The 12,981-nt window shown below is 53.6% G+C and overlaps 3 protein-coding genes across 3 annotated transcripts; all 3 read right to left on the bottom strand.

Annotated features, from left to right (window-relative positions):
* Positions 1-524: 524 nt before the first annotated feature.
* On the bottom strand, positions 525-2,986 carry HFM1_1 (ATP-dependent DNA helicase MER3; the record flags this gene model as incomplete). Its single annotated transcript, XM_056210022.1, has 3 exons — positions 525-1,158; positions 1,226-2,099; positions 2,755-2,986. The coding sequence occupies 3 exons, from the start codon at positions 2,984-2,986 to the stop codon at positions 525-527; spliced, it is 1,740 nt and encodes a 579-aa protein (XP_056076844.1).
* An 801-nt stretch (positions 2,987-3,787) lies between these two features.
* gms1 (UDP-galactose transporter Gms1) lies at positions 3,788-4,955 on the bottom strand (the record flags this gene model as incomplete). The annotated part of the gene is made up of 2 exons (XM_056210021.1): positions 3,788-3,994; positions 4,044-4,955. 2 exons carry the CDS (start codon positions 4,953-4,955, stop codon positions 3,788-3,790), a joined length of 1,119 nt encoding a protein of 372 aa, XP_056076843.1.
* A 1,121-nt stretch (positions 4,956-6,076) lies between these two features.
* On the bottom strand, positions 6,077-12,669 carry MLP1 (the record flags this gene model as incomplete). Its single annotated transcript, XM_056210020.1, has 2 exons — positions 6,077-12,324; positions 12,378-12,669. The coding sequence occupies 2 exons, from the start codon at positions 12,667-12,669 to the stop codon at positions 6,077-6,079; spliced, it is 6,540 nt and encodes a 2,179-aa protein (XP_056076842.1).
* Between the last annotated feature and the right edge of the window lie 312 nt (positions 12,670-12,981).

The following is a 12,981-nucleotide window of genomic DNA, read 5'->3' as shown; positions in this document are numbered from 1 at the left end:
GAGCTTCGGTGCACTCTAGCTCTTCGAGCGATCGAATACCGGCCTGTGCAAGCTTCCTGCATCCGACAACGCCCAAACCTTCGATCTGCTTCATTTGTATCGCACTATCATCCCACACCCGCGCAGCTAAGCTTCGCTCCCAAGAGAAGAGCATTATTGATGCTCACTGAGTCGCCAACGTATATCTGACAATCGATTACGCAGCGTATGAGGCGGTTGACCTGCTTGAAGATCACTAGTGCTTCGGTGTTGTATTGCGTTCTGTGCTTCGCGTTATCGCCATCCCAAGAGATATCTGCGCCGCCTAAGATCGATTGTATCAAGAGCGACACTTTGTGAGCTGGCAGGTCCAGGTTCGCTGGGATAGGAAACCGTATGTATGGTGAGTTGTTGATACTCTTGTACAAGGGCTTTTCACCACTCCTGAAGCGGATAGTCGCGAACTCAGAAGCCTGTGCGATGGCTGAAAGCTGATGATGTTGACGTTAGCTACACAACAAGCTTCGGTGTGAATGCTTACGAGCTCAGAGATTGTGGCCTTGGGGGGCAAGCCCCAAGAACACCCGCATGGTGTCAAATTGGACGTAGTACTGTGCCATAGCGTGGCCATAGTCGGTGCAAAGCAAGAAGTCTTCGCCTGTTGTCAGGTTGTGTTGACGTAGTAGCGTGATATCCCGGGTTAAGATGTCATCGAGTTGTTCGTCGATGCTTTGGCCACTCCTAGACCCTTCCAACTTGTAGTACGCTGGGTTCTGTTTGATACGAACGTAAAGAAAGGTGCTCGCAAGCCACTTCCGGGCAGAAGGGAGGTTGTGTATAGTGCCAAGGCCTATTTCAGCATTCAAGTGGTCAATAAGGCCTTGATGGAGGGTGCTCTCCAGGATTTCCTGTCCAGTCACCATTAGCTCGTACTTGCGAACTTTGTTCTGTCGAGTCATGATAACAGCGACTGCACTATCATCGAACTGCGGCCGGCCGGCACGCCCGAGCATTTGCATGATCTCGAGATCGGAATACTCCTGGACTCCACCCTGCGCAAAGCCCACGGTATTCTTGATGATAACGAGATGACATGGCAAGTTCACACCCACCGCTAGTGTCGAAGTGCAACATATCACACTGATCTCTCCTTCTAGGTATGCTTTCTCGACCTTTACTCTATCGTCAGAATCAATGCCAGCATGATGGAATGCCACACCGGATGCAGCGCATTCGCGAAGCTCACGATTCTGAAAAGACAAAGGTTTGGTGGGCGGTTTCCCAGGCACGATCCTTTGCGTGACGCGTAATCCACCAGTTCGCGAGAGTTTTGGCAGTAGCTATGGTGGAAGCTCGTGTGAAACAGAACACCATGATGGGCTTCCCTTCGGAGTGAATGCTCACTACATCTGGTAGTTTGCTGTTAAGGTGCTTCTCGAACGCAAAGTCGTTGGCATTAGACTGATAGCCAGATACATGTTTCCGTAGCCTGACAGGTCGGAACTCTTCGCTAAACTTCTCGTGCACGGCGGGTTCGTAAGGCTCGGCTGCGGTCTTGCCCAGCCAAGTCGCTACATCGTGGAAGTTTGGCACTGTTGCAGACAGTGCAACGAATCGGACATCTGTGCCGATAGACCTCATACGCGAGACGATTACCTCCAAGGTGGCACCGCGATCTTCTTTCAGTAGATGGACTTCGTCGATAAGAAACAGCTTCACGAGTCGCATCAACTTCTCGTGGTCTTTCCACTTCCGTGTAATGCTGTCCCACTTTTCTGGAGTAGTAATGATGATGTTGGCGCTCTGGACATTTCGCAAGTCTGCAGATTCGGAATCGCCCGTTATCTCGGCACAATCAAGACCAAGTGGACCAAATTTATTTTGCCAATCTCGTTGCCGTTCGGAGCATAGTGCCTTGGTAGGGGCCTGGTAGACGATCTTGTACTGGTCTGTAGAGGTTTTGGAGATAGCTCGACATATGGCAAGCTCCAGGACCACTGTCTTACCACTTCCGGTAGGCGACGACAGCACAAAGTTATTGTCGGTCTTGTAGACAGCATCAAAACACTTGGACTGCACAGCGTTGAAGATCGGATACGGGAAGATGGTGCGGAGCTTATCTGGGAGCTCCCCTCACAGGGACCTGCTGTATGCCCTGGGTGATCGGAGCACCAATACGAGCATTTGGGCGTGAACCAGCCGCTACTGCGGAGGGATGGTGTTGAGGGCGTGGAGGCACTTCTCGTGGGCAGAAAGTCTCGAACACTGCCTCCTGCTTGCAATTTCGTTGACGTACAGCCGGTTGGGTGGACACTTGAGGGACCCCAGCGTGTCGTTGACCAGCCATGAATGCTGGGCTAGAGGAAACGCCCAATGGCATATCTGAGCTTGATTCTTGAACGAAATTTATTGAATTAGAGGCAAACTGACCTACAATGTGTAAGCAAGACCTCACAACGAGATGCTCGATAGATACGCACGGCGGTCGCGTCGTGTAGCTGACGTGGAAAAGCCATCTTGGTCTGCTTGATGGTCAACAACTACCACAATTTCAAGTCGCTTAACTATGTACCATCTAATTCGTCTCGTGGTCCATCTTTGGAATAATACGGATCGGGCGCCTGCGAAGATGCAACAGGAGCAAAAGACCTGCACGGCTGCGGTGGGAACGAGAGCCGTGCCTGACCTCTTGCGGCTCTGCTCTGGCGATCTACGTACGGCTGTTGCAGCATTCTCTCATCTGAAGGAAGATTTAGTGGATCGCTCTGGTTGCACCTTCCTGCTCAGTAGACTCACCGAAGGAGTCGAGGGGCTGCTCTAGCCCGTATGTGCACTCTTCCGCCGCAACATCGTACAGGGTATTCTGACGAGGTGCGCGATAGCGATCGCGAGGAGGAAATACTTGTGAGCGAGTGTGTTGTCTGAACTGCGGCTGCAAGTTGGGATACGGAGGCGTATCTGGTTGCGTCCCTCGGCCTTCGAGACGATCGCGGAAGGTGAAGCTCATAGTCGCGGCATGGAGAGGAGAACCAGCTGGCACGAGACGAAAGGGAGGATGATGACAGATCGTAGACAAGAATGAAGGGGTGAAAGGGCGGCTAAAGGTCAGTGAGCGTAGAATGGCGCAGTCAGAATCAGTAGGTGAGTTCGAGGAGGAAGTCGCGATCCGATGCAATCCATCTATCAACGACCACCGCGGCAATCATCTGCAGGTGATACACTTTTCACATAGCCAACGTAACTGTCATGATTGCTCCATTGCTAGACTATCTTTTGCTCCAGCCGCAGGTCTTGCATTGTTCTTCTTGGTCGACTTAGCGCTCCTGCGTTCTCCGTGAAGCTACGAGTGAGACAGCCTGCGCCGTTTCTTCCTGCAAATAGCCTTCCATTTCAAAGACCCATATACATGCATCAAAACACTCTGTGGCGCTGTATTCGTGAGACAGGGTTGGCGTGCTCGGTATGTCATGGTATACGTAGGAGACTGGTGTCCACCGACACCCCAAGAAGCCCTCGCCCCTTTTGTATCGTACCAATGTCCTGACGGCTTTCAAGCCCCACAATTCGTGTCCGTAAACGTTGGCAAATTGGGAAATGCGCTCCAGCGAAAATTGTACACTAATATACCCACAAATAATCATACCGCCTCCGAACAATAGACCTTCATCTTTGATTCATCGCGGTCGCCGCCGCGCATCTATCGCAACCGATCTACAACAGACAGTAAGATCATCGAACAATGGACGCTTGCAAATCTTGCGACGTAGAAGCAAATACGCGAGAAATAGTTAGGGTGCGCTTGAGCATTTCACTCGGGCTTCTCGGCTGGCCGCATGTGATCTGACGAGCCTCGATCGGAGCTGGAGCTGGGTCGGCCTCTAGTCATCAACGGTTCGTTGGCTTCGCCAGTCGTAGTCCCCTCGAGAGGAGCGATCTGCGTCGTAGCTGGCTTCGGTGCATCCGGTTGGGTGTAGAGATAAGTTGCTGCTAATACAACACCCGTTCCCACAGCGAACTGCTTTCGTCAGCGAACATAGGTAGAAGGAAGAATAGCATAAACTTACCGCCAAGGTGATTTGGAAATCAAAAAAGTATGCGCTCGCTACACAACTAACGATAATCGACAAGCTCGTTGCAAAGTTCTTGGCGATGTTGTCCGCGTAGTTGATGACCAATGCGACGATGATACCACCCGCGGCCTGGAAGCCAATCGCCGTCCACACAACCCAGTTGTAGCCTGCGAAGAAGCCGTCTTTTGCGATGTCCTGACCGTCGACCCAGACAATACCAATGAAAAAGGCGGGGAACAGCGACCAGAAAGAGAGCTGGCAGTTACGAATCCAAAGTGAGGCTTGTTTGGTCGAAGACTGCTTGAGAATCTTTTCGAAAGTGACACCGGCGAGACCAGAAAGAGCGCATGCAATCAGAACAGCCATCAATCCGACAGACTTGTTCATGGCCGGTAGCTCATCCTCGCCGATACCCTCGTAGGTTGCGGATCGCCTGACAATGGCCTTGAGCCAGCGCCTGGCCTCTGCTGCTTTGGCCTCCTCGACTGCTGGTTCTGGTACGTACTGGGGCAGCTGCACGATAGCCACACCCGCCATAAGCAAGCCAAGGGCCGCCCATTTCTTGACCGAAAGAACTCTTCCAAGCATTATGACACTGAAAATGGCCGTCGTAAGGATCTTCAGCTGGTATGTAACTTGGAAGGTCGCGGCGTCCAGATTGCTGACAGCCACATACTGCAGCGAGTTCTGCAGGGTGTACATGGCCGCAGGAACGGCGAGCTTCCAGCTGTCACCAGCGAAAACGGCTTGAAAAAGAGTGGTGAAGAGCGTCGTGGCCGGCGTCCCGGGTGGGAGGTTTTTGGCGATGTCGTACAGGGCGACGGTTGCGCTGATGCCGAGCTTGATGACTTCGTTGAGGAATACGGAGGTAGAGGTGTGATAGCGGATACCATCCACCGGAGGCATGATACGCGAATAGTGCATTATCTAGAGGTGGTCAGCCACGATGTCGCGGGCGCACCATGTTCGCGCGGGGAGGGTGAACGTACCAAAATCAACATGGAGTTTTGAAAGACCAACTACGAATGATGGTTAGTGGACGGGTTATGGATGGTTCGGGAGCGTCCATACTGTGACCAGCGAGAGGTGCTTCAAGGGCACCCCTCGGAAAGTCGCATTGGGGTTCGACATGACGGTTTAGGTGTATAGGGGTGCAATGTCCACGGTAAGAGATGCAGGCTAAAGGCAACAAAGACGGATGAATCAATGGCACCGCTGCATGTACCGCACGCCGCGCGCTGTGCCGGACGTTAACGAGCGTGAGGAGCTGGAGGTGTGGCAGGAACACAAAAGCAGGAGAGGGCGGAGCTGGAAAGGCGATCTTTACTTAGAATCCAGCCCGGGCCAGTCCCCAGGTTGTCAGCCGCAGGCACTAGCGCCCCTGTCCCTTTCGCTACCGTAGCCTCATCTCCGCAACCTTGTTTGCAGTTCACGCTCGTTCAATCTCATCAGTCGAATGCTCGCCTGCAAAGGCGCGCCTCTGGGAGGCAGCTGCATCTGCGCTGCCTGCTACACCTTTGGTTGACGAAACACCGTGGACTCGGGGTTCGCTCTCTTGACCTAAGCTCGCTTGTCCTGGGAGGCGCCCTAATAAGCATTTGATAGCTGCCAAGCATTATGCGCCACTGGCTTCTCTGCAAATCACAGCGCCGTACGAGCGCATCCGCTTCCGATCCCCCAAGCCCTTTTCCCGCAAATCATCTAAACTCTACAAATGCGCATGTATGTTTGATAACGAATACTCGACGAATTTCATGTCACGACACATCACCTACAGAATGCACTTCCTCGAGGAAACGATGGAGTCGCATGGCTCTCGCCCCTTTACTCGATTCGTTCCGCTATAGTACATGTACACGCTCATCCGAGCCCTATTTTTGCACGCATCCCGTAGCCTCAATATGCCTATATGATGGAATCCATAACCCGATTGACATGACTGAAAAGTAATATTTTCTTGAACATTCGAACAAAACAAATGAAATCACGCCATGCTATCTCGCAACAGTAGCCGCCATCACAGTCATTTACTCCGCAGAGGCTCCATCGCCTCCCGCTCCTCCACCACCACGTCCACCCCGATGCCTCTTCCCGCGCTGCTGCTGCTGTTGCTGCTGAGTCCCATCGTCTTCAGCGCCGCGCTTCTGGCCCTTCCCGCCAGGCCCTGGAGGCACAAACGCGTTCGCCCCCGGGTTCATGGGACTACCAGGCTGTTGACCGCGTCCTCGACCTCCCTGTTGTCCTCGACCCCCGCCGCCGCCACGTAGTTGCTGCTGATTAGCCTGCGCACCTGCGTTTGGACCTAGCATGGGCTGCTGTTGACCGCCTCGGCCTCGGCCGCCGCCGCCGCCGCCCGGAATAGGAATACCGGAGCCAGCACGAGGAATGCTTGATTGACCACGTATGTTCATGTTCTGACCACCCCGTGGAGGCTGGTACGGCTGCATTGTCGGCTGTTGTTGCATCGGCTGTTGCATGTGTGGTTGTAGCTGGCCGAACGGCGAATTGGGGCGGCTGTGATGCTGTTGGTTCTGGAACGGGTTCGGTGCTCCGAATCCACCCTGCTGTTGAGAGCCCAAACCAAATTGTTTCTGGTTCAGACCTTGGTTCATAGAATGCACGAAGGGATTGCCGAGACCAGACTGATTGTTGGGCAACTGCCCCAAGGTGTTGATGTTTGAGCCGTTCGATTGAGGACCGGCACCTGCAGCAGCTTGGGGTTGTTGTTGTCCAAGCGTTACGGGCGCGGGAGCGGTTGTTGTAGCAGCAGGTGCTTGCGACTGTGCGCCTTCAGCGACAGATGGCTGGGTTGGGGTAGGGTCTGTCTTCGGTGCTGGAGCTGTAGCTTTGGCAGCGTTGGCTACGTCGAAGACGTCTTTGATGGGCTTCTCGGGCGTATCTTTTGTAGCTGCCACGACAACGTTCCATTTGGCAGTAAGGCCGTCAGTCTTGTTCTTAGCCATGCTGAGCTTGGCCTTGGTTCTCGTTTCAACCAGATTCCTCTCCGCTGTCTTGGCGTCCTCAATCTTCTGTGCTAGAGCTGCTTGTTCCTCTGCTCGGACACTGGCGGTCACCTCTTCAATCCTCTGCTCCACCTTGGTCCTTATGTTTCTGTCTATGATTTCCTTCACTGTCTTGCTGTTTTTGATGAAATCCTTAATTTCAAGATCGGATGCATCAGGACCGGGGACTGTCGAAGCTGGAGGAGCTTGCTTCATCTGCTCGACTTCTGTCTGCAATCGCTCCACCTCCTTCTGCAGTCGATCCACCTCTTCCTGGAGACGTGATATCTCGGCGTCTTTCTCTTCAATCGTCTTCCGCTTTTCTTCCGAAATCTTCTTGATCTTTGCATTTGCCTTCTCTTTCAAGTTCTCCATTTTCACGTTCATTGCAGCAATCTGGTCAGCTTGCGAAGGGCTATCATTTTGTGGCTCAGTAGCAGGCTCAGCATGATTCTCCGAAGATTGGGCAGCTTCAATTTCAGCTTTGCGTTGCTGCAGATCGGACTCGGCCTTCGCCAACGCAGCCTCGCGCTCTTCGAGGGCAGATGTTCGCTCTTCAAGGGCAGCTTTCTCGGTACCAAATTGCTCCGTAGGTGGTTCCGTGCGAGGTTTCGCGCCGGCTTCCTCGCCATTACCAACGAATGAGTCTGCCATCTCTGCTTGGGTGCGGAGATCTTCCACTTCTTTCTCGCGTGCAGCAAGGTCTTCCTTCAATTGCGCAACCAGCTCTGAAGACGACGTGGTTTCAGTGGGCTGTATAGGAATCTGTTGGGACTGTAACTGTGCGACTTGAGCATCGGCACGCGCTTTGTCGTCCTTTGCATCTTGAGCTTCTTTGGCAAGGACACCAACGCGCTGTTGCAACTCCGCCTGGTCAGTGGTTAACGATGTCCACGCAATATTCGCAAACGAAGAACTCACAACTTGGCCTTCGAGCGTGCGATCCCTTGTTTGCAATTCTTCAAGCTGGTTCGTCTGCTGCCGTTCCCGATCTTCCGCCTCCCTCACCCGAGCTTCCAGCTGCTCCTTTTCTTCAGACGATAAGCCAGCGTTGCTTTCAGCGACCTGGCCTTCTTCTTCCATCACAACATCACTGCTAGCGTTCGCCTTCGCCTGTGCCTCGTCACGTTCTTGGCGTACCGACTGCAACTCCTCTCGTACCGTTGCGAGTTCCGTTTGTGCATTCGCAAGATTCGTCTCAGCCTCTTTCACTTGGGTTCTAAGCGCTCCAATCTTCTCTCTAGCATCAGCCACGACGTTCTTTCTCCGTTCGTGTGCCTGCTCAGCCTCCGCCTTCTGCTTCGCGGCCTCCTCCTCGGCAGCTTTGATGCGTTCTTCAAAACCCTCATCGGCTTGTTGAGATGCTTGGTCGCGCTCAGTTTTGAGGGTTTCGATTTGTTGTTTCAGATCTTCCAGCTCCTTGGGGTCGATGCGGTCATATCTTTGAAGTACGTCCTGGTGTCGCTTCTGCCAACGTTCACGGTCTTCTTCAACTGTCTTCAACTGACCGCTCGTGAATTCAAGTTCACCCTCAAGCTCGAAGACCCGGGCCTGTAGAGGTTGAAGCTGTGCTCGAAGAGCTTCTAGCTCCTTATCCTTTTGGTTGCAATGAGCCTCCAAGCGTTGGATGTCATTCCGAAGAGTGGTGTTGCTCTCGCGGTAGAGGTTGAGTTGCCCCACACTCTCCTCCAAAGCCTTGAACTTCGCGTCGTTCGGTCGACTCTGAGAGTGAGCCTGTTCGGCGAGCAGTTTTTCGTTTGATCGCTCGAGTTGCTCCTGCTTTGTTGCAAGTTCTTGACGGACCCGCTGGACTTCAAGTTCCATGCCGTTGACCTTGAGCTGTAGGATATCCTTATCATTGCGAAGTGATCTATTAAGTGCTTGCAAGCCACTGAGGCTGGAGTCGAGGCTGATGCTATCTGCTTGTCCTCCGGGAACGGAAAGGCGGTTGTCCTGCAGTGTCTTGATCGTGTTGTTGAGGGTATCGACCTGCTCGTACAGGGTCTTGTTCTGTCCGTTCAGCCCGTCTTTCTCTTCTCGGACCTCTCTAAGTTCGCGGTCCTGGCGCTCCTTGATCGATAACCAATGCTCCTCGTTCTGCGATAACGAAACCCGAGCAGCCTCTGCCTCGGTCTTGTACTGGGTAATCTCGGTGCTGAGGGTATTGAACTGTTCACGGAGCGCTCGCAAAGTCTTCATGGTCTCCCCATGTTTCGCGAGCTCGTTCTCATAGTCAGCTTGTGCGCGCTTCGCGATTTCGGCTTGCGATACAACGAGCTGTTTCTGGGTCTCCATGGCAGCCTCGTACTCGTTTACATCGCTCTGGATACGGGCAATGTCAGCCTCGAGTGCTTCCTTTTGCTGGGTAAGCTCTAGTTTCTCCTGCTCTTGGTTGCTGCGGAGGTTGGAGAGCTCGGTGCTGGTAGTGGCGAGCTCAGACGAGAATTCTTCAACCCGCTTTTTGAGATCCTCAATCTCAGATTCCTTCTCCTGTAGCGTCCGGTTCAAGTCCTGCTCCATCTGGTCATGAGCCTCAACAAAACTTTCCAACTGCTCTTCTTTCTCTTGAGCGATATTCTTGTAAGTCTCAATGTGCGTTTCGGCGGTCTCCAATTTCTCTCTCGTACGTTCATAATCGCGTTTGAGATCGGCAAGTTGCACCTTGAGCTGCTCTTCATGGCTGAACCCCTCTTCTTCTTCCTCTCCGTCGGCTGCTGCAGCACCGTTGGCGCGGGGTGCCTGTTGAGCACGATCCTCAGCAAGGCGCAAGTCGGATTGCAACTCGCCCACGCGAACTTGCAGTTGATCTCGAGCAGTTCGGACAGACGCAAGCTCTTGACGAACTTCGTTGGCAGCTTTAAGCAAGTCGTCTATCTTCCTCTGTTTGTCCGTCTGATCAAGCTCAAATCGTATAGTGATCCTCTTGTGTTCTTCCGTTTCGTCCTGCAGCTTCCGTTGTGCGTTTGAAAGTTCAACCTCCAGCGAGCTGGCTCGAGACTCAAGCAATCGTCGAGTCTCAGCTTGCATCAAAGTCTGCTCGTTGTAGTCGTTCCGTTTCTCTTCCAAGGACTTGTTCAGGAGACTCTTGGTTTCGTTGAGGGTCCTGATCTCGCCTTCCAAACGATTCCTAGTTGTCTCCCATATCGATTGCGAGGCCTTCAAGTTAGTGTTAGCGCGCTCAAGGCTCTCGAGCTGGCCCCTGCACTCGACGTTTTCTTCCATGACTTGCTGGAACTTGAGATCACTGCTAGCGAGTTGATCCTGTGCAGCATTCAGGCGTTTCTGCAATAAGTCCTTCTGCGACTCCAAAGCAGCGATGCGATGTTGTTGTTGATCATGCCACTGTTGAGCCACCTGTTGCTTGCTTTCGAGTCGCACATTTTCGTGCTGCAGCTGGCGGATCTCCTTGGTCAGGTCGTCGATCTGGTGCTTGAGCGTCGCACGATCAGTGACAGACTCTTCCCTTAGAATATCTAACGACTTCTGAAGCTCTTTGAAAAGGTTGCTGTTCTGGACGGCTTCCGCAGACTGCGTATTGGAGATACTGTTTCCTGGTGGTGGGGTTCCATCGAATATTGACGCTGCGTCAGAGCCTCCACTTCGGTGGCCTTGGTTCGTGGCGGTACGGCGCCACAAATCGCGCTCCTTAGTCAGTAGGTTCACGGTGTTTTCGAGCGAATTGATCCTGTCTTCATACTGTGCAGCTTTCTCTCGGAACTCTTCGAGTTCTCGCTTGACACGCTCCTGCTCTTCAAGTTTTTCCTGTGCTTGCCTCCCTTCATAGACTTGAGTGAAGTTCGAAACTTGCTGCAACAGGTCATGATTGCGCTGGACCAACTCATCAATATTCTTATACAAGACAAGATGCTGGGTCAGCGAACGGCTCGTGGGTGTATCATTCTGATCCAGTCTATGTTCGGGAATTGTGTTGTCCTTGGTCTCTTCGAGGAAACGCAGGTCTTCCGGAGAAAGGGCTTCCAAACCGACTTCTCGACGCTGTTGCTCGAGAAGCAAGAGTTTGTTCTGGAATGTGATGTCGGTGATGATTTGCCGGTCAATCTGGTGTCGCTGCTCGAGACCCTTGATATCGCCATCCTTCTTTCGGGCTTCCTTCCGAGCGGCGTCCTTCGCAGTAAGAGCATCGTCCAAGTTACCCGACAAATTCGCGAATTCGGATTTCAGCCGTTCGATCTCTTGTTTCCGCTCCTCCAATTCCGGGTAGATTTCTTCCATTGACTGAAGCATGTCGTTGACTTGTTCACGCAGCTCCGTCCTGTTCTCCTCAGAGCTGCGAAGGTCTGCCTTGAGCTTTACGTTCTCGGCGTAGAGCTGGGTCACCGTCAAGCCGCCCTTCTTCGATCCGCCCGGTGTAGAGATCATGGGGGAACCAGCCCGTGCTGGGGTGCCGAAAGCACCGTTCATACCGCGACGAGGAGTATGTGGGACGTGAACGGATGTCCTCAGCTCGGATAGCTGGGATTCTTGAGTCTCTACCAAAGACTCGACTTCGGCGAGCTTCGCTTCATACTGGACGACCTTGCTCTTTTCAGAGTCGCATTCGGCCTGTAGCTTACCTACCTCGAAGGCCGCTGCATCCTTGACATCCCGGAACTCATCGGTAATCTCTTCCAGGCGCTTCTTAGCGGTCTTTTCCCGCTCTCCGCACAGTTCAGCAAGGCGACGGCTGTTGTCCAGCTCGGCGCGGAACGACTGTTGGTTCTGCGCAGTCTCTTCTTGAAGTTGTTGGATACGGAGCAGCGACTGTTCGACACGCTGTTCAAGCTCTTCGACGCGCTTGGTCTGCGATGTTTCCTTGCTGCGGAGCGAGTCTATCGTCTGAGTTGCATCGGCGTTGGCGCGTTGTAGTTCCGCAATCTGCGCATTCTTTTCCTTGCGGAAGCGAGTGTTGTCGGCGGAGCGCGTCTTGAGCTCGCCTTCGTACCACTCGTTGCTGGAGCGGAGCTGGTCGATTTCCTGACGCAGGTTATTCTCGCGGAAAGTCACATCCTTGGCGCCAGCCTCGAGCTCCTGCTTCTTGTCTTCCAGTTCAGAGACCTGCTTGCGGAGGGCGACAAGCTTCTGGTGCTGGGCCGACAATTCTTCGGCGAGGCGGTCATAGGCGGCGGATTTCGCTTCGTGCAGGGCAACAGTGTCACGGTTCTGGCTTTCCAGGCTTCGTACGCGGGCTTCTAGTACATCGACCTGAGACGACGAGCTTGAGGTACTCGCTTGGAGCGTCAGCAGCTGCGTCTCAAGCTGCTGGTGGGCTGTTTCTGTAGCTTGTCAGTATGCACCGCAACATCAATGGGCAGGTGTAAGCGCATACCTTTCTGTGCGAGCTGCTGGCGCAGCTCCTCTGCATCCTTCACGGCTTTGTCGGCGGTCGCCTGGAGAGTGCGTGCGCGGGCTTCTCCAGCGCGGACTGCCGTCTCATTCTCGATGTCGGCGCGGAGCTTCTCTGATTGCAGCTCGTCGTACTCGCGTGCCTTTGCCTCAATCTGTACAAGCAGCGACTGAACGAGCTCGACGCTGGGTTCGGATAATAGTGACCGGATGTTCGTCTCTGGGATCGCGTAGGACGCGGCAATGTAGCCGACGTCAACTGCAGTCGCAGCCATGGTGGACGGTGAAATGCGTTCGAGTCTTAGCACATCCTCGAGAAGGGGGTGTCGCGCCCGAACAACCAGTTGAGGTATAAACAAAGAAAAGAGCGTGGGTGCGCCAGCTCAGGTCGTGTGGCCTGTCTCTTTGAAGCTCCGTACAAAGTCGCGGTCGTTTGTTAGTTAGTCGGAGCTTGGCGCAAGCGGCCGCTGCATTGACGCATTCAACTGAGCAGTGACCACCCGCGCAGCTGCCTCCGACCTTCACTTCCCTCACCTGCGACATTGACCTGGCGCCAGCGTTTCTCGGCTAGGCATATAAAGCGGCTG

Source organism: Didymosphaeria variabile (assembly GCF_027946475.1).
Source record: "Didymosphaeria variabile strain IMI 356815 chromosome Unknown scaffold_1, whole genome shotgun sequence".
Classification (NCBI taxonomy): domain Eukaryota; kingdom Fungi; phylum Ascomycota; class Dothideomycetes; order Pleosporales; family Didymosphaeriaceae; genus Didymosphaeria; species Didymosphaeria variabile.
The sequence above is the reverse complement of the archived record's forward strand: the minus strand, read 5'-3'. Positions and strand labels throughout refer to the sequence as shown.